Source organism: Larimichthys crocea, chromosome XIX (assembly GCF_000972845.2).
Source record: "Larimichthys crocea isolate SSNF chromosome XIX, L_crocea_2.0, whole genome shotgun sequence".
In the NCBI taxonomy this organism is placed as follows: Eukaryota; Metazoa; Chordata; class Actinopteri; family Sciaenidae; genus Larimichthys; species Larimichthys crocea.
Genome location: NC_040029.1, coordinates 5,780,440 through 5,800,836, shown reverse-complemented (window position 1 = coordinate 5,800,836; position 20,397 = coordinate 5,780,440). Strand labels below are relative to the sequence as shown.

Sequence of the window (20,397 nt, the reverse complement as noted above, 5' to 3'; positions counted from 1 at the left end):
TTTCTACTCTCACTCAACTGCTCACGTACCGGAGCCGGCTCCCATTGTTCACTTAAAAGAGCCGGCTCTTTGAACCGGCTCGTTCACCACCAACACATCACCAGTTAATGCACACGTACGTACATAAGTGAAATGAAAAATGTGTTTGAACTGGAAATAAAATGTGTTTTATTGCATTATGTGTGGCTGTTTTATCTGTTAGAGCAATTTCACTAAATAATTTCACTTATAAAGACTAAATTCTTGTTAAGGTTTTAGATTTACATATTGCTTAGTTCACTGTTACTTGGTTTTATTTATACATGTGTATAAAGTGTTAAAATAGGATATTGTATAGGTGTATAGGGTTAAAGTTTTGTATCTCACTTACCATTTGGGAGCTGCTGTAACAAAAACAATTTCCCTGCGAGGATTAATAAGGTATTTCTGATTCTGATTCACGTTTATTTATTTGGTTATTTGTCTCTCTATTTATATATCCTAACCTTTATTTTTGGTGGCTGTGGCTCAGGAGGTAGAGTGGGTCGTGGGTCAGATAAGATGATCGTTGTTCGATCCCCAGCTCCTCCAGTCTGCATGTTGAAGTGTCCTTGGGCAAGATACTGAACCCCAATTTGCTCCCTGTAAGTCGCTTTGGATAAAAGCGTCAGCTAAATGTATTTTTTGGCTTATTATGCTTTACTTTTATTCCTTTTTATCTAACTATTTACACACTATTTAATGAATTTAATTTAGTTTATTTCTTAACTTGTTTTTAACAGTTTGTGTTATAATAAAGTCTGATCGATTGGCACCATGATTGTAGTTTTTCCAGATTAAACATGTTACTTAATGTTAATTTTGTGGTTTTTCTTGAGGATTAATGTTGCTTGGATAAAGTTGTTTTTGCAAATATACCTCAAAGTTTCCTATACATCATTGTTAGATAGTCAAATGGACTGTAGTCCAGAATCTTGGTGGTGTGGATGTACTCCACCTCATACATTACATTTGCTTGAGTTTAATGCTGAATAATTCAACCTTTAACACGATGACCTTGGTTCATTTGTGTCAGGAAGCCCTCTGATGTGTGTCTGATCCCTGTCAGCTCCTCTCTGCTGTTTTCTGTCAGACACTGACCTCTGACCTCTTCACATGACGGCAAGAAAATCACATTATTATAACCTGTGTGATATGAAGAATTAAATAAGGTCATAAAACACACAAAGACACATCGTCTGTATGTACATTCAAAACTTTATTATGGAATACAGTGTAGAAAGCGTTTTCCCAGTCAATGCAAATGGCCTGCACAATATTACACAGTGGAAAACAAAACCAATATATAATCCACAGAAAAAGAAAGAAAATCCTGCTTCCTCCTCTACTCTACTGCCCTCTGTCGGGCTTCTAATGAGCACCCTCTGAAAACCAAGGACCCACCCCACCGCCGCCTCCATATGTACATTCCACTCACCATTCCCTCGTGGATCTGACTCGCTATTAGATTTAATAGCAAAGCGAGAGGTCACGCTGCATTTCTTTACATGTCGAGTTGAGATGGTGGCAAACCTTTAGCGTGAGCTGACTGTATGACGATGAACGGGGGGGGGGCTTCTTGTCTAGGATGCCTGCATTCACCCCCCCCGCCTGGCTCTCGGTTCTCCCTCCCTCTCTTGATGGTGAACGCCTATCGTCTATATACAGACTACAGTGCTCTTGCCTTTAGGGAATCAAGTGTGCGTTGATGGCAGAGAGGTGAGCGGCATGCCGGAGGGGAAGTGAAGGCGATGGAGGGAGGGGGTGAAAATCCATTATATATACACAGACTGCCTGCCTGGCTGGCTATCCATCCGGAACTGCAAGTCATTTCCTCTCTACCTCGCCCTCCATCCTTTTCAGCACTCCACCTGTTCTATCAGCAGTGACAGTGATTACAAAAACCCAAAAAAGAAAAGAAATAGACGGCGTCGGCTTACAACTGGACGAAAAACACCAGATCGAAAATGACAACACGCGTACAGGCAGAGATAATCCTAACCCATCCCCCAAACTGGATTGCTCCCATGTTTCCCCTCCCTGCTCCACGTAACCTTCACACCCACAACATGCCCTTTTCAAAAAACAAAAAAACAGACACAGAATGAAAAAGAAAAAAATCAAGAGGGGGTGATTTCTGAGGATTTTGAACAATATATTTCAGTGAATGAGAATCAATATACAAACAGAGATGAAGCCGGCCCCCCCTCCTCCTGCAGCTTCAGGAACGTAGCAAAAAGAAAGAAAAAAAAAGACAAGAAATGAAGAACACACTTAAATTCGAAAAAATCACAGATCTCTTTTTAAATGTGTATTTTACATGATATCAAAGCAGAGCCCGTTCATCTAGATTCATATATATTTTTCATCAGTTTGAAGTCACGTGATCACGAGAAGATACTAAATGTACAATCTTGCTAGAATGACAATCTATACGCGAGAAAGGATCTCGAGAGAGAGAGCAGCGATAAGACCTTCTTTTTTTCTTTTTTTTTGTGTTTGTTTTTCCAAATCCTGTTGTCATTGTTGTCATGCACTACATAGGAACAGCTAAGACTTCAGCATTACTTCAGTAACATTACACGCAATTTAAAAAAAGGACTTTACATCGGTTGACTTGTTAGGATTTCTTTTTTTTTTCTTCTTTTCTTTTTTTTTTTCTCCGTTTTCATTCTTTTTTGAAAAACAAAACTTGGAAACGAAAAGAGAAAAACTCCAAAATAAAAAAAAAAACAGCTCATTCGGAATACATAATTACTACCGTCGTCGTCGTCGACATATTCGTTATAATCATCAGCATCTCCAGATATCCTTAAGAGCCTTGTGTGACTTAGCACAGCCCAGCTGTCGTAAGAATGCGCAAAGAAAAGAGGATGGAGGGGTGGATGGGGATGGAGAAGGAGGAGGAAGAGGAGGGAGGGGAGGCTCACTTATACTCCAGTGTAGACTGTAGAGTGAGTGCAGTAGTGGTGCAGTTTGTGGGGAAACGCTGGGCTTCGTTTAGAAACATCACCCTGCTCGATTTAAGCTCGTATAATCATTACAAAGAATGTGATAGAAACAAACGCCGAGTCATGATTTGGAAATGATTTCGCAATGATTCTGCAGCCGATTTTTGTAAACGACGCCCAGGTCAGCGTGCGCCGAAACTCCTTCTGATCAGTGGTCAGATTTGCTGACACACCTAAAACCATCCCAAGCCAAGAAAAGAAAAGAAAAACAACACCTCCAACTATACACTGGCCCTGAATCAGTGTGGAGCGAGAGCACGCTTCTTTCCCCTGAAGAGTGGGTTTGTTTCGATGCACTGGGCGGGGCCTTCTTTCTGTTTTTCCCCCCTCCTATACATCAGCAGGCCCAGATGGAGCGACGTATAAAAACGCCTTTCTTTAATTAAAAGGCGCCTCGCTCCGGTAAAGTGAACAAACTTGGTGCAAACGCGGTGTCCGCCCAGGCGGGAACGAAAGGAAAACCCCGGCTACGCTCGCAACCGACTATTTCAGTCAAATCATATAAGCCGCGCTGCCCTTTTTTGGAGACGTGGGGCTCGTCTGGGGGGCGGGCGGGGGGAGAGGAAGGGAGGAAGGGTGGGGCTAGGAGGGGTAGGGGAGGTGTTTGATGCGTAGGGTGGGGAGATGTTTGTGTGTGTATGTGTGTGTGTTAATGTTGTGTGTGTGTGTGGACGTGTGATTCTCCTCAGTTCTGCATCTGCTCAAAGAACTTGTAGGTCGGGTTCTCGTAGCCGTTCTGCTGCATCTTGGACAGGTGGCGCTCCTCGGGGGTGACGGCGGCGTCCACCTGGAGGGGAGGCAGAGAGAGAGAGAGATTTGAACCCCCTTTTAATGCTTCTTCGGGGTGATTTTTTGAGGAGTACTTGACGAAAATGCAGAAAGAAAGCTGCCACAACTGCGTCGTTTTTTAATTAAACGCCTAATGAAAGTTCTGAGATGATAAACGAGGATAATTAGAAAAAGGAATACAGGAAATGAATTTGTAATGAGCATTAATCTAATTATATTCAGTGAGCAGATGTAATTATTGCTGAGTGTACAGTACCGTCCACATGTATGCGTCTACGCAGGCACGAGTTCAAGAAAGAAAAAAAAAAAAACAGCTTGCACGCACGCGTGCATACATGTGCACGGCATCATGCCTCCCACACACCAGACTCACTGCGTGTCGAACAGCTTGCACACACACGCGCAAACACACACACAGGTCAGCTGTTTCTCACCTCGATGACTCCGTGGTGGATGGAGGTGTACTGCTTCTTCCTCAGCATCACCAGGGTGATGACGATCACGGTTGCTATGACGACGCCTCCGACCATCAGGCCGATGATCGCCCCCTTGTTGGAACCCACATCCTCGGCGAAGAAGACCTGCGGGAGGTGGAGGGCAGATGGTGGTCAGGTGACCCGCCCCGTCACGTGGCGACAACAACCAAACCAGAGGACATTACGTAACGCGGTTTCTCTCGCGGTGTTGGTGCGTGTTCGTGAGGAATGGGTGTAGTTTCAGTGTGTGTAAGAGGGAGAGAACACTGGTGACCCTCAGGGTTACAGCCCATTTAGTTCTGCTTCTTTACAGTCTTCATTTATACAAATCGTTTTGCAGCACGCACGCTGTGTGTAATCTTTTGTCATTTTTGAGAACGCCATCATTACAGAGTCAAATTTAGCTCGGAAACAACTGCTGGGAAACAAAGACGGGATATAAAACCATAAACGGGCATTACAGCGACTGTAGGGGGACTTTTTTTTCTAATTTCCTGGTAGAGACTTTAATTTCTTTCTTTGGCTGTCAGGTGATTTACAACACAATACTAAAAAGACACAGAAACCAAATGGAGGGCTGCACTGTCGTACATTATGTCGCTCTGTGGAACTCAACTCTCATGCAGAGCGACAATAACCGCTCCCGATGCCTACCTGTGCTGACACCAGCGGCGATAATGGGAAAGAAACCTAGTCGGTTGGCACAAACATCAAAACAGCACTAAAATTGCAGATCATCTAAACAGGGATGCAGTTTGAAATCTCAGCCCTGCTGTCGTCGCTGCAGAGAGTGTGAAGGCTGGCGAGCCTCCGCCAGAATAATCCTGCAGAAGGCTGATTGAGGTTACGGCGAATATCAAATTAAGGAGTCGAGTTAAGGAGACCGCCTGACACTCTGACTGCTCATTGTGAATGCAAGAAATGTGATATGTAATAAAATGTAGGGATTAAGAGATTAAAAGCCTTTAGGTGAGAGGAATAAGGAGCGCGGATTTGGATTTTGAGGGTGGATTGAGGTTTTTGTGCTGGCATTACACAGGATGAGATTAATGAGTGAATGCAGAACTGGGTTAGAGCCGACCAGGAGGATACTTAGGGATACTGGCGGCACGAAAACTTAACTCTGATCAGAGGACAGCGGATTTTAGAAAGGAGCAGACAAGCGTGACGCACGTATTATAGCGATTGTCTCCATGGACACCTGTCTCCATGGTGACAACCTTGGGAGTTTACCAGGAGGACATAGTGGAGACGTGGACCTGACGGTGCGTTTGTGGGGAAGAGAGGGCAGAGTGCAGGCTTACATATGTCAGTGAACGCACCTTAATGTGTGTGTGTTTGTGTCTATTTCTGTATGTGTTTTTCACCGGCAGGCACTTATAAATGAATCAGTGAATTTTAAATGAGTCGGCATATCACTGCTTTGTGTGTTTGTGTGTGTTTGTTTACCAGTTTCTGGTGGTGAACTTCATATTCAGTGCTCTGTCTGTCCTCCGTCTCCATCCGCAGCTCAGGAATAGCTTCCATCTTCATTCCAGTCACTGCCAAGGGAACGAAAAGTACCATCTATTATGGATGGTGACACTCAGCTGCTTTCTCTCTCTCTCACACACACACACACAGTTGGTGGAATCAAACTCGCACAGTCAAGCTGGACTACAGCAGAGAACACCGGTATGAATTGAATATATATAAATATAGCGCAGCATATATCTGTACGCACAGACCCTGCAGCTGCATCACAAGTCTCCACAGCTGGCACCTTAATGGAGGTCAAGAGCAGTCGACTGAGTACAAATAAAACCAGAGTGGAAAAATACTGTCTGTGCTTGAAAACAATCTTGCGTTTTAAGAAAATGTAACATAACCTGAACAAATCTGTTTTGTCAGCCTGGAACATAAACACATAACAGCCACGTTTCCATGTATACGCGTCACGACTCGAGTAATTCTGCAAAGGATGTCTGAATGTTTGTTTCCGTCCTCTATAGTTGCTACAGCTGATCAGTCATGCGTTTGCTATGTCAGAACACACTGGGGGAAAAAAAGGATTTCCATCTTTCATCAACAACCTCGAGTGAGCGTAAATGTAAGCGTTGAACTTTTGACTAATACGATACTACAAAACACGCGTATGGAATATCAGCAAAGCAGATAAAAACAAAAGTACATATGTTTGTACCGCACTCTAATCGAGCACCCTTTATTTTGGGTTTAAAGGTTACTAATGGTTTTATCAATTTGGATATATATAAAATATATAGACTATATATAGAGGCTGATGATTTATCAGTTGATAATTTAAATACATTTTATCAGTCTGATAATGAAATTAAGTGAATTTATAACTCGTTTATAAAGTATCAAAGACTGATTCATGAATAGAGTCGTTAGTTACAACTTCTAAACCCTTTATAAAGACTGAACTTTTATAATTAATCATCTGTTTACAACTATTACTGCCCTTTGGCTCATGTGTGGCTGCCTAAAACCAGACTACAGCTCCTCTAGTATTGCCACCAGAGGGTGTATTCCTTCATCAAGAACTCTTTACACATAAGTGGGCAAACATCGATAAGGGGCTTTGCTTAAGAACACTTTTAAAAGTCAGTAACCTAGCAACAGCACAATATGTGCAGACCTTAAACTGTATCCATCTGATATAAATACTTATCACAATACTGAGAGAGCATTTGGAACAATAGACCAACCTGGCCGTGTGGGAACGCCTCTGTCAAGGTTCGGGCGTGAGTCCACTGGCTCAACTAGAGAGAGAGAGAGAGAGAGAGAGAGAGAGAGCATAAAAACAGAAAAGTGGATTTCATATTGCTGCATGACATTTATGGGTGTAATTTCCATCGACTTTCAGGCAACCAAAATGTAGTAAAAATCAAAGTGCTTCAGTGAGTACCCTGGTTCTCAGTGTTGGGCTGGTTGAAGCTCTCGGGGTGGATGAAGCCGATTCCCCCCAATCCCAGAGTGTCCTCCTGGGGCAAAAAGTCGGTCTGGCCGTCTCCCAGCTCCTGGTCGGGCATCAGGGCGTCGTTACCGTAGCTCATCCTCACGTCCGTCTGCAGGTTGGCCAGCTGCTGGGCCATCTCCGCCTGCTCCCTCTGCAGGAGCTCTGGATGGACACAATGAGGTAAAAAGGAGAGCGGTCAGAGGAGACGAGAGAAAGTTTCCCTTCACTCATCAAACTTCTCGTGTCTGCTTAGTTTTTAGTTTCAGCATCTCCATGATGAAAGAAACGATGACTGCTTTGGTACTCAGAAACATAAAACTTTCAAGTTGCTGATGTGTTTATATTTCTGCTCTGACAAATGTCAGGAGGGCCAGACAGGCTCCAAGAAATGTTGTTTAGCTCTATTTTTTAATAGATCTGGTGTCTAGCAATGACCGATCTCTGTTTTTTCCTCCTGTGTATGTTTGTTCCTGTGTGTGTGTTTTGCCGAGCAGCACAGACAGTCTCTGAGACAGAGACACAGATGGCTGTGTGACGCACACAACTCCAATAAACCCCAAAAAACCCACAGAAACCTCACAAATGCAGGCGAGGGAGGGAGGGAGGGCAAGGGGATTTATCTTCCCGGCAACAGTTTCATTTGAATCTGAACAGAAGAATTAGGCCAAACGGCTCCAATGCCCTTATCAACACACAAAAAAAATGCATTTTTCCTGGAGGCTGGAGTTTAGAGGATTCAATCTGTTACATGTAGCAAAATCAGGACAGAGTGTCTTCCCTTATATCTTTCACATGCCAGGGTTAACACAAAAAAAGCTCATATTTACAAGATGTGGTTCGTGTCTCCTTTCCTGAACTGCTCTCTCAGCTAAAAACTTCCTTTTCATCTTCCTCAGTTGCACTTCTACAGTTTTTTTTAACTCACCGACTTGGTCCTGGATATCGTCGGCCAAACCGGGCACCTTGTAGAGGAGTCCCAGAGACTGGTTCATGCGCTCCTCGATGACACGCAGGTGGGTCAGCACCTTTTACACAACATGTGTGTTTAAAATTGGATCGGCTTTGTCAAAAGGAATGTGGTGAAAAGGGGAATTGTGTGAGTGAAGCTACCTGAGGTCTGATCTGCGCTGCCTTCTTGGGGTCCACCATGCGGACGTGTTCAAAGTGTTTGAGGGTGTGCTGCCTGTCCTTCTGCTCGGCACGCAGGTACTTCTTCAACAGGCTGAAGACGTGGCGGGGCTACAGGACACAGATGAGTCAGGTGGTTATGATTATTTGATTTTACCGTGATGAACCTCAAGTTTCTCTTGTCTGGAGCCATGTTGGTGGTTCTGAGATATCCGGCGTACCCTGGGTTGGTCCTGCTGCAGCGCAGTCAGGTAGCTCTCCAGTGCCAGGCGGCGGCGTTCGTTGAGCAGAGTCTCCACCCGGGCCATGTGGGTCTCCACCAGCTGCTGCCGTTCGCTGGCTGCCTCCTGCTCTAGGGCCTCCACTTTCTCCTGGAAACGCTGTTGACACACACACACACAAATTACAACATGTAGATCACCAAAAGGAGAGAAAACATACATCTGGATGGTGTATGCTCAGTATGTGCATGTCTCACCTGGATGACGGCCTTCTTGTCAGCGCGTGGAAGATTCTTAGCTTCCCTCTCGGCCTCCTCCCACTCTCTCATCACCTGAGAAAGAAGGAAAAACATCAATTATTACTCTACAATCTGCTTGTGCATGTGTTCTAGCGCAGATTGATTTTACACTTGAGTGGCTCTTTGTGGTGTCAATCTGATCTTTTGACTTCTGTCTGTACGGAAGAAACTCACTCACAGACATTTTACATGGTTACAAAAAGATAACATCTGGGCTCTGGTGGGTGAATATCCTTCCTGTCTGTGCAAATAATCCTTTCAGATTGAGATTGTTGATGTGAGGGAGGTTCTGCTTTTTAATCACGGTGGGAGTTACATGATGGGTCAAGCGCAGTATGACAGAAAACTGGTTTCGGTTCCCTTTTTGTTCTTGTTTTGATGCGACTTGCTCACAGACTGTACATCCTACCTCAGCTCCATCCTCTCCAATTCGCTGGGTGGCTTCTTTAATGCCGCTCAGGACATGACCCAAACAGTATCTGTAAGGGTGAAGTCGACTGTGTAAAATCGGACGGTACTGCGCCTGTAGCAACCCACGCAAAACAAACAGCTATCCAGAGCGGTGCACCGATGCTGGCAAAAAGAAAAACAAGGCTTTTCGAGCCACACAGGGGTTGCTAGCGCTCTTGTCTGGAGCTTTGCATTCTGTGACATTGCAGGGGACCATCTGGCTCTTTTTCCAGAGAGCGAGCCTCTCGATTAAAGAATACAATTAAAGCTGAATTGGCTCGGTCGGCTCACCCGGGAGGGATTAACAAACGCACCTATTCGTTTTACTTGACACACCTTTTCTCCCTCTGTTTTCTGTTCATATCTTTGTCCTCACCCTGCTACAAAGAAAATCTTCCTCTTTGCTCTACCAGAAACCATTCATGTGTATGCACTGACTGCAGATCAGATTTTAATAAAAAGAAAAAACATTAAAATCCTTCCTCCCCATTTATTCCCTTTACTTCCTTCCCTTCTTTCCTCTTCCCTCTCCGTCATTACCTGTGACATCCTCTCGCGGTGCTTGGCCTCCAGGCTCTCTTTGGCCTTCTGGAAGTGGGCGTGTTCGTTTTCGTCAGCAGGCGTCTCCAGGTAGTGGTCCACGGCGTCGGGGGAGCTGGGAGTGGCTGTGGGTACTGCGTGAGATAAAAAGGTAGAGAGAGGAAAAAAGAGGTGGTGTTGGAAAGGTGAAAAGATGTTCAGTGGAGCAGCTTTTTGTTTTTTTTGGCTGATCTGGGACGACGGCAAAGGCCCTCAGCACACACAAAGACAAAACACAACAAGTCCAAAATGGGATAATGGTGTTAGTGTGATATCAGGAGAGAAAGAAAACAAGAGAGTAGCTGCAGCTGAAAGCCTCCACCCTTCCAAAAGCAAACAAGTGAATGCCTGAGATCACCCTTAATCTTTTGTGGAAGACACAAAACCCCTGTCTCATTTATAGAACTTCAGGCTTTTGTGCCAAAACACTCAGAAAGAATTCAAGTGTGCTCAACTTACCAGCAAACATTACAAACGGACCAGCGATTGCGTTGGATTTTAAATCAGAGGAAAGTTGATTATCTTATCACAAGTGTGCTATCAAAAGTGGTCGGCGTTGTGCGTGAGAAGGTCGAGCGTCATGTGAAACTGGTTACGCGTGATGAGAGCGCATGACTGCACAAGAGATGTTGATCGCCTTGACCTAAGCCGAGTGTTTTTCAAGATTCCTGCCTCCACCCAAACACATCGGAGGTGGTGAATGGAATTTATCCTGGTGTGCTCACAACATTGACTCGTGTCCTTGTTACTCTGGATAATCCACAGAACACAAAAGATCGCAGACATTATTGCTTTGGTTTGATCGGCTCTTACCCAGAATAGCAGGGATGTTTCTTGATAGATGTGGTAGAAGTGAATGAGATTGCTGGGAGTTTATTTTTTTATATAACTGGGTGAACTGACCCTTTCACTGCTAACCCAAGAACCAAAAGTCACTCTCTCGCCTCCGTCTAGTTCAGAACGCTTCTCTTCACTGGCTTCCTGTTCGTTTCTGAATTGATTTGAGGATTTCACTGATCATCTTTAAAACATGTCTCTGTCTGCCTCCAGGCTACATAGCAGAGATGTTGACCTCTTATGAGTCAGTCTGTGGTCTTAAATCCTCAGGCGGGTCCCTTCTGGCTGTTTCAGAGTCGATGCTTAAATCTAAAGGTGACCGTGCTTTTGCCATCAGGACCTCTTGACTTTGGACTGACGTGCCTGAGGAGATAAGGCTTAAACACATTTAGTTATACTTCGATTTATCTTATTATTGTTGTTGTTGTATTGCATTTCTCTTTTAGACTGCCATGTTTCTTTCACTGCACATCTTTCATTGTCCGTGTACTTAAATCTTAATGGTCTCTTGGCTTTGTTTGGAGTATCCTGTTTGTGCTTGAGGGTCAAAGCACTTCATAAACTCTGTTTTTAAAAAGGTGCTATATAAATAAAGTTATTATTGTTGTAGTGCACTGTATGACTTCTACGCATTTATTTCAGTACTCCAATGTGCATTTGAAAAGCCCTTAAAATGGTAAAATAGAACGAAAAAAGCATGTAGACCTTTAGCTAAAAATGCCACAATGCAGTACTTTGCTCGTGTAATTAAGAGACAATACAGCTGTCAGTGATGATGCAAGGTGATGGTCCAAAATATCAATTATTCATTATTAAACTACTGAATGTTAATTGTGTAGAAAGCCTGTGTGAAAGCCTTGATTTTGTAGCTGGTCAAAATGTGAAGTGCCTCACTTCCTGAGTGCTGCAGAACTTTCCTGAGCAGAACCTTTCAGAACAATAAAAGCTTTCATTAACTGGACAAACGAAGAATCAATATTTTGCTAGAGCAACACTTGCAGAGGAAGACGGAAAAGTGACATTTTCCGGATGAAAATTACTGTAATTATCATTTTCTTTATATTCACAAAAAAGCTGCTAATTGACACAACACACACACAGAGGCTGACGGTGAATTGACCACACACGGAAGTACAGATGTGTGTGTGTGGGTTTGTGTGTTGGTGTGAGAGAGGAGAAAAAAAAAAAAAAAGACACTGCAGCACTTTCTCACCTCCACTATGCTCAGCCGTGCAGAAATCCCATACCAAAACACACACATGCATTTTCACACCTAAAAACACACGCGCACAAACAAACACACACGCCGTGGATAAAATTAGATCCAAATATAGGGAGATGGAGATTGCACGACTCCATTTTGCTGTAGGGTAGATCATGCACTTCGTGACTGAGACGCACACACATTATCGAGCAAGGTCAGTGAACCTTACACAACGCTGAAATCAGCATCAGAGCCAAACACTTAAACCGTCTTCCTCCACTCGTCTGTAACACACAACCCCCACCTCTGTGCACACACACCTGGCAGTGAAAAAAAAAAAAAGAAGCACGAGGGGAAAAACAGTAACTCAACCAAGACCGAGTACTATTTGCTAACCGATTTGAAATTGGACCCATTTCATTTTGTGACTTTAAGGTTCTTGTTTTCGCATATAGCGCCCTGCAGGGTCAAGCCATCTGCTACATCCTTATAGCACCGGTAGGTCCTCTGACCTGGTTGTCCCTCGTGCTCGACTGAAAGCAGGTGATTGTGCCTTTGAGGCTCAGACGCTGTGGAATGCTCTTCCTGTAGACTTCCCGTCCCAGCTCAAGACCCGTGCATTCAAACTGGCCTTTGTCTCGCCTTCTGTCGAGCGTTTTTCATGTGTTTGCTCCTTTGTATCGTTCAACGCTTTCATTTTTAACAATTTGCTCTTGTGTAAACTTATTCGATTATGATTATTAAAGTCTTTTAATAGAAAAAAACAGAGGAACGAGGTGGGAAACCCACTGAGCAAAATCCTCATTTCCCGTGTTGCCACTGATAATCAATCAGCACAATGTGATGTTGTAGAAGGCAGGTGCACTGCGGGTGTGTGTGTGTGTGACGATGTATTGATGAGCCTTTTCCTCGCTGCTACCTTGGAAACATTTTGCATTTTCAAGATTGCAGCACGGTGATTTGACACCCGATTTAAGTGAAGTAATAAATTAACCTGGAGTGATTTCCTTGAGGACGGAATAATGTAAGCAAGCCTGCAACACGGTCAGAAATGTGTGGGGGGTGTGTGCAGCGATGTGAGGATTATTGCAAAATAACTCCTGCCTGAAAGATTTTACCGCTCGTATTCCTGTTAAAGTAATATAGTAAGATGATGCACATGAAATGACTGTAATCATAGAAATTACTGTGTGTGCTCCACAGGACAACAACACTGTAACCATGGCAATGCAAAGAGTTACAGAAAAAAGTTATGCAAATTATCCTTAAAAATGAATCTGTGTTTCACTTAAATTTAATCTAGGGTTTCCTCACTGAAGCTCCAGGAAATTTTTCTTCGCGATGGCTTCAACAAAAGAGCGTTCAAAACGCAACAACAGGAAAATGTCACCGCGATCTGAGTGCAGAAAGTGTGAAAAGTAAAAGCAACACTGAGACGATCAGGTTAGTGGCTTTAAGAATCCACAAGGGATTTACAGCAAAGTTTGTTTTTAGTACAAACATTTACGTGTCGGACACACAGAGACGGTGAGTGACAAAAGGTAAAGGTTAGCCAGGAATGGAGCTGACAGGTCGAGAAGAGAAAGCACACCAAAGCAAGGAACTTCCGAGCAGCCGTTAACATCTGGCAGCTAGCGGACAGCGAGGGGTTAAGAAGACAAACTGGCGGTTCAGACCAGCGAGCTGCTGGTTGAGGTCAGCTGCGAACCGGCAGGACTTACTGACGCTGCTGCAGACAGACAGGCAGTACTCCTCGGACTCAAAGTTATTCCTGTTGCCTCCGCAGCCGCCGTAGATAAACTGAGCACAGCGGCCCTCCTGGCGGTCAAAGTACCAGCGGGGCAGCATGGCCCGGCATGGACCAGTCTCTGCGTTGGCCGTGCACACATCTTGGAGGACACACACACACACTTATCAACATTCGTGAACCATAAACCATCTTTTTGTTGCTGTGCGTTCACCTGTAAAATATGCCATATTCATACATTTATAATACTTGTGAGTAAATCTAGCTTTAAGCGTTATTAATGCTGCTTGGAATTGAACTGAAGAGCAATTTAACGCTGAGAAAATGAAGAAACAATGCTGGAACAACCTATTCTGATTCTAATGGAACGTAGCTAATGAAAACTCTGAGATGACAAACGAGCACAATGAGAAAAATGACAGCAGGAAATTAATTGGTGAAAAACATGGAGTTCAATTGTGTTTAGCAAAGCATAAAAAATGAAGGGAAAACACATTTTGTATGTTGTACTAACAAGCTCGTGCCACATTAATCACGTCATCTGATTACTGTATTTTCTTTAAAACCCTCGAACGTTTCCAAGACTTTTCAAGGACCGCATGAAAAAAAAAACCTAAAAACTAAATTAGACACAAATGTGACTCACCCCTGACAACCTCTTCCACAGACTCCGTGGTGGTGGTGGTAGTGGTGGTCGTCATGGCGACGTTGGTGGTGGGCTCGTCGTCGCTGTCGTCCACAATGTCGTCGTCTCCCTCCTCCTCCTCCTCATCCTCCTCCAACTCTTCGTCCTCCGCCGTCACCTCCTCGTCCTCTTCTCCGTCTCCATCCTGGTCGTTGTCTAGCACGTCCGCTTCCTCCTCCTCTTCCTCGTCGTCTTCCTCAACGGCCTCCTCCTCTTCCTCGTCCTCCTCTACCACAGATGGCCTGGTTTCCTCTTGCTGCTCTGTTGGCTCTGGCTCCCGCACCATGCTGGGAGAGGCGGAGGGAGGCATTGATGGAAAATTGAAGGGGGGGGATGGAGGTAAAGGAGGGACAGAGTAAAGAGACATATGGAGGGAACAAGAGCAATTGGGGGAAGGAAAGGTGACAGAGAAAGAGGAATGATGAAATGAGGAAGACAAGTAGGATGAATGGGAGGGAGGGAAGGACAGACTTTAAATTATCACCAACCTGCAGTTTGCTCCCAAGGAGAGAAATTTTATCCTCACGACAATATTGAAAATGAAATCTGATGGATTACTCTGCTGCTGCCTTGCCACCATTTATCTGTGTGCGAGCGTACCTGTTGTCAGAGTAGTCGGTCTCCGCTCCGCCCCACCAGACGTCGGAATCATCGGCGTCCTGCTCGGCGCTGTCGGCGTCGTGCTCTGCCTCCGCGGGACAGCAGACAAACTCCACTCCGCGGAAACGGTCGATACCGCACGGCAACAGCATGCCGTAGTCGTGGAGGTTCATGGTGCGGTCTCCGCAAGACTACGAGGACACGGAATAGATCAGTGACTAGTTCCTGCTGGTCATTAAGGCCCTTCAAACACAACACGATGTGCAGCGCCAAAACCGAGGTTCAGTGTGTGTGTGAGTGTGTGGTCTCACCTCCTTGGCGACAGTGTGCCAGTGCAGGTGGCTCTCACACTGGTTCATGCGCTCCTGGTGGAGGAACTTGCACTTGTCAGGAACGAGCAGGGCGTCACTCACGAACTCTCCCACTGCAGCAGAAAAGAAAAAAGAAAACAAAATCCATATTTATAATTCATACATGGTGGGCAGCTTCAGACCAGCCTGCTGTCTGACAGACTGAACTGAAGACACAGTTCGACTGACGCCGACAACTCCTTAGTTGCTATGGTTACTCTTGTAGCCTGTGATCTTCTCTTTGTTTCTGCTGCTGTCTAGAAAAATGAACACCGCTTTCGAGAAATGCTTTCAAGCGAACGCTGAATCGGTGTGTGGGACTCACCCAGGCAGCGGTACGGCACCACGATGTGCATGTGACTGCGACACTGCTTGCGCCCCTTCTTGCACCAGCTCTGGATGCTGACTGGCTGGTTGGCCTCCACCACATTGGTAATCTGGAGCTCTGGGTACACCTACGCACAGAATATTATAAATGTTTGAACTCGTAGCCACATAGTTAGAGGCATATTTGTTTCAAAGATTCTTCCTTCGTTTACATATTCTGCTCCCTCGCTCACAAAATTTGTGTTTTTCCACACTCAACATTTACACCACTGCAGTGTTTCCTGATGTTGTTTCAGCCTGGCAGACTCTGTCGTGTCTACCTCTGCGTTCCTCCCAGCCATGCATGACATCTGCCTCTGCACAAAATTCTGAGTCGACGTGTCATCCCTCTGCAAATACCTCTCCCCTCATTCTTTTTCACGACACCTCCTCTTCTGTTTTTCCTCTCCCCTCTTCAAGCCTCTCTGAATGCAGATGATGATTCTGTAACCTTCTTGGTTTCCTAGCTTTGCATCAGGAAGTTCTCCCCATTTTTCTTTTTAGATATTTGAAGTTCAAAATGTTTAGAGCCCACGACCTGAGACTGATTGTTTGTTATCGCCGGATTTGTTATCAGTGGTAAAACAATAGAAACGAAGAGCTTGTCTTTCCCTTTTGAGTCTGTTTTACATGATTTTCAGAGAAATCTCATTACACATCACCTCTTATCAGACAACTTCTGTTACGTGGTGAATTTGTGCAGCGAAAGTCTGCTGGAATATTCCCCAAAGAAATGCTGTGTTACGGTTAGAGGAGACTGCTGTAACTGGAGAAAAATCCCAATTTATTCATGTCAGCTATGATTACAGCTTTGGTTTTCTTTAGACAAACACAACAGAGTGTGTGGAAGTACACTGTGCTGTACTTCTGCTTTGGTTAGCTTCACACTGCCTAATTAAAAGCCATCCAAAGCTTTTAAGGCAAGGTCACAAGGACCTGTTTTCAGAGCTTTGGCTTTGTGTCATGCTGCCAAATTGGGGATTTTGGTGAGCGAAAACAAATCTGCCTGTAGCCTCTGTAACCCGCTCACTTCTTTGTGTTCTTTCACTCTCTCAAATACTTTAGACTGCCCTTGAATATCCACAAAACTTCATTTTGAAAGTCACATTTCACATTTTTCCGTTTGAAAAGTGTTCTCGCTTGCCCGAACATACCGAAATAAATTGGAAATGTTAAAAAATAATAATAAAATAAAATCCAATCTTGCTTGTTCTGTACTCCGTTAAAGTCTTCTCAATAAAGTAACTGTGCTGCTACCTGCTCAGTCATTGTAATTCGCCCTGAGAGTGTCGGCTTTATGGCTGAAGTGTAAATTATCCGACCCAAAAATCCAACTAAAGTGTCACAACTATAAAAATTTATCATCCGCGCTTATTGCTCACTCAAAACAAAATAAACACTGGGTAATTACTGTTTAAGTATTCCATATATCATGGCACGCGTGGCCAAATGAGAGCCGTTTGAGTGCATGACAGGCACTGGAAATGATGATTACAAATGGGCCGAGAGGAAATGACCATGCTAACCTAACTAATCTCTCCTGATACCAAAATATATCTGCATCTACACCCCCTCTCCACCCTCACCTTTCCTACACCTCCTTCAGCTGATTTCATACAATAAAACTCGTATCATCTTTAAATGATGGATTAATACGACTGAGTAAAATGATATTTAATTGATTCTGCGGGGGAAATGAACAGTTGTACACACACACACACACACACACACACACACACAAACACACGTTACCTCCTGGCAGTACTGCAGGATGCCCTCCTTGGTGCCGATGCAGCTCTTGGTGCCCGAGGGGTCCGGCTCCCACTTGCCGCTCTGCACGTTGATGTGCATGTTGAGTTTACCGCAAAACATGGCCACCTGGGGCTCCGCCAACAGACCCATAGAAACATCTGTAGGCACCTAGACAGATATGAGAGAGAGAGAGAGATTTAATGAGATATACCGCTCGTGTTAAACTCCTTGAGCACTTGCGCTTGAAAAAGGCAAGACGGATGCAATTAAATTTTATTACTTAGATAGAAAGGGGGCCGGGAGAGGAGATTAGTGCGTTAGATGAAGAGTAAGATGAGAGGAGCGGGAGAGAGGATGGAAAGAAGAGGAGGAGAGCCAAAGATGAGGTGTTGGCGAATGAAGGGTGGGAACAAAATTTTCCCAAGTTTCATCAACATTCTGGCTTTGATTCCTGCGTTCCTATAATCAAAACTCTTAACCTGCAGCACGCTCAAAACGCTCTGTTCACATTTGCCGCGGGGAGTTGTCAAATGTGCAAAAGATCTTTGCTGGAGAATGCTGGAAAAACAAGCGCAAAAAAAAAGAAGAAGTGATGGACACAAAAATCAATAGCTATAGAGGAATAAATTGCCTCAAACAACAGGCCTGGAGCAATCAAATACACCCTGTTGTCTGTGGTGTTCATGAAACACACACACACACCCACTCAACTCCCCTGTGCAAGACCATTTATGAGAATAGTGTACATCTCCGTGTGCATGCAGGCTTTTGAAAGTTTTTCCAGGACAGTATAGTGTTTATATAACCTCTGTTGATTCATTTTTGGTTCATTTCGCTCCCTCTGTTAGTGCAGTACACGGCGAGTACAAGAGCAGGTCTGCTGGAGGCGAGGAGAGTGTGTGTTTAAAACCTGAGCGTGTGTGTGACAAAGAAAGTCCGCCTTTAGCATGAAAGTATTAATTTTCGTGTTAATTCAAGCTCCTGTGTGTTGGTTTGCACCTCTGCATGCGTGTGTGTGTGTGTTCTAATCGCTGTCTGCCTGCATAAGGAGGTTTTGTGCCGAAGCTCCCTCAGGAGAGGAGGTGCAGACAAACCACTGAATGTCCGCATTGTACTGGCAAATGAGCTAGAACAAAATGGGAGGGAATAGAGGGGGGAAAAAAGAGATGGAGACAGAGGGAGGGAGGAGAGGGGCTGTTGCCATTGTGTGCTCCCTAATCTTGTTAATGGTTTTGAAGGCCCTGGCAGGCAAACAAATGTTGTTTTGTGAGATGGATAGCATATTTTTTCCTCGAGACTTGATTCTCTCCAAGCAGCCGGGGGCATTAAGTCCTCTTCCAATATGAGAATAGTTGGTGGGGGCCATCAATTTGGATACATCTGAAGCTGAAAACTCAAGTCTTTGAATCGATTTAGAAGACATCTGGCTGGTATATCAGTGGGAAGATGAACTTTATCAACTTTCATTATATTCTGTTTATTCTCGCTGACTGTATTTACACACTTGGCAGTAGAAGAAGAAGACAGCGCTCTCTGGAAGTGTTTGTTCCCTTTCCTAGGGAGAACGTTTCCTTCCTGAGGTGGATGCAATAAAAATCGACACCTGTACGACGCGATGAAATCCAATGATGCCGCACTCCATGGAGCAGCTACAAAAAAAAAAAAATCGGTCTGAAGCCATGGAAAGGACACACTAGTTTTCCTCCTATGCTTTGTTGTTTTACTGCTTTGCATTATATTTCATATTTTGTCCAGCCTCCAGGGGGGCAAGAGGAAGGATAGGCGGAGGTCGTGACGGGTGCAAAATATTAATAAGTTTCACAAACAAACAAAGAATGGATTGCAGGGATATTGTGTTGGGTTGCATTAACCTGTGCGCCTTATGGATTATGTAACTAAATCTCTGTAGAACTGTTTTTTATATAGCAAGCACTCACGGTAAAAGTCAAAGCATTTCCTGTCAATAAAGAAAAACTAAGCAGTTGATGCACAGACTCCCGTTTCTCTTGATTGACAAGAGATGAAAAGCGGCATTATTCCACAGGCACATACGATGGACCACGCAAGAAATAGCTGAGTAATAACAAATAGAAACCTTAATAATTTTGAGGATTTACGCCAGTCTTTTGAGTTGAAGAGGATTTTTTAACCGGTACCTACTGATGCACCTTTTTTTCTAAAAGGAAATAAGATCTGATTTTGTTGAGCCCTCAAGAATAACCCAGATACTTATTGATGCTTACAATTCAAAACAAAATTTTACAAGGGCTTCACCTCAATGAATAAAAAATTCAACCAATATCATAAGCCAGCGCTGGGAAAGAGGAAACAGTAATACTAGAGGAAACATCTACTTCTTCTCCCGGTTTTGCAGATTTCTGCCTTACTGTTTTTTTTATTTTTTATTACCCCCATCTAGAAATCCAAATTTAGCTAGTCTCAGCACTGCTGCTGGATCAGTTTCTGCAGACCGTGCCCATATGTTCCATCTTCACGGAAAGCAGTGGGCCATTTGGTCTCAGAGATTGTAGACCTGAAATCTGATTTCTTATTTATATTTTTGTGCCGTTGCAATATTCCTCAAGGCCTCGGCAGGAGCGAGTCATAACTTTAGAAGATATTTACGGCTGCGAGTAGAAAAAATATTACAAAATGCTGCTCCTACCTCTGCCCGCCTTGTGAACGTAATCAACTGCTTAATGGAGAAAATTACTTTTACTCTTCGACCACAAAAGCCACTGAATGCTCCATTAACTGTACCTGCGCTTCCTGTTTTCTTATTAGTCATCATCATCACTGATTGTGGCATTATTGAAATATAATAAGAATATAATGAAAACAAGGAGGCATGGAAATAAAAGCTGCTGCTACTCATTAAAAACGACCTGCAATATTCATATGACTATCTTTCCACTGCTACTAT

The 20,397-nt window shown here is 44.1% G+C and overlaps 1 protein-coding gene across 2 annotated transcripts; it reads right to left on the bottom strand.

Annotated features, from left to right (window-relative positions):
* Positions 1 to 1,216: 1,216 nt before the first annotated feature.
* Positions 1,217 to 17,648, bottom strand: appa (amyloid beta (A4) precursor protein a). Of its 2 annotated transcripts, XM_027291686.1 has the most exons (16): positions 17,475 to 17,648; positions 15,682 to 15,811; positions 15,318 to 15,430; positions 15,007 to 15,197; positions 14,368 to 14,693; positions 13,696 to 13,863; positions 9,895 to 10,028; positions 8,863 to 8,937; positions 8,606 to 8,764; positions 8,367 to 8,495; positions 8,182 to 8,281; positions 7,206 to 7,418; positions 7,006 to 7,059; positions 5,744 to 5,835; positions 4,253 to 4,399; positions 1,217 to 3,816 (listed from the first exon to the last, which is right to left on the bottom strand). In XM_027291686.1, the coding sequence occupies exons 1-16, from the start codon at positions 17,622 to 17,624 to the stop codon at positions 3,715 to 3,717; spliced, it is 2,283 nt and encodes a 760-aa protein (XP_027147487.1). In that variant the 5' UTR covers positions 17,625 to 17,648; the 3' UTR covers positions 1,217 to 3,714. The 2 variants fall into 2 exon arrangements, with proteins under 2 accessions (XP_027147487.1, XP_027147488.1); XM_027291687.1 differs by lacking the exon at positions 13,696 to 13,863.
* Between the last annotated feature and the right edge of the window lie 2,749 nt (positions 17,649 to 20,397).

Excerpts from the sequence above, each read along its gene's own strand:
- appa (XM_027291686.1), bottom strand. The coding sequence starts at position 17,624 with ATGGGTCTGTTGGCGGAGCCCCAGGTGGCCATGTTTTGCGGTAAACTC. Across the intron at positions 13,864-14,367 it reads TGTGGAAGAGGTTGTCAGGG|ATGTGTGCACGGCCAACGCA; the intron begins GTGAGTCACATT and ends GTGTCCTCCAAG. Across the intron at positions 3,817-4,252 it reads TCCACCACGGAGTCATCGAG|GTGGACGCCGCCGTCACCCC; the intron begins GTGAGAAACAGC and ends CCTCCCCTCCAG.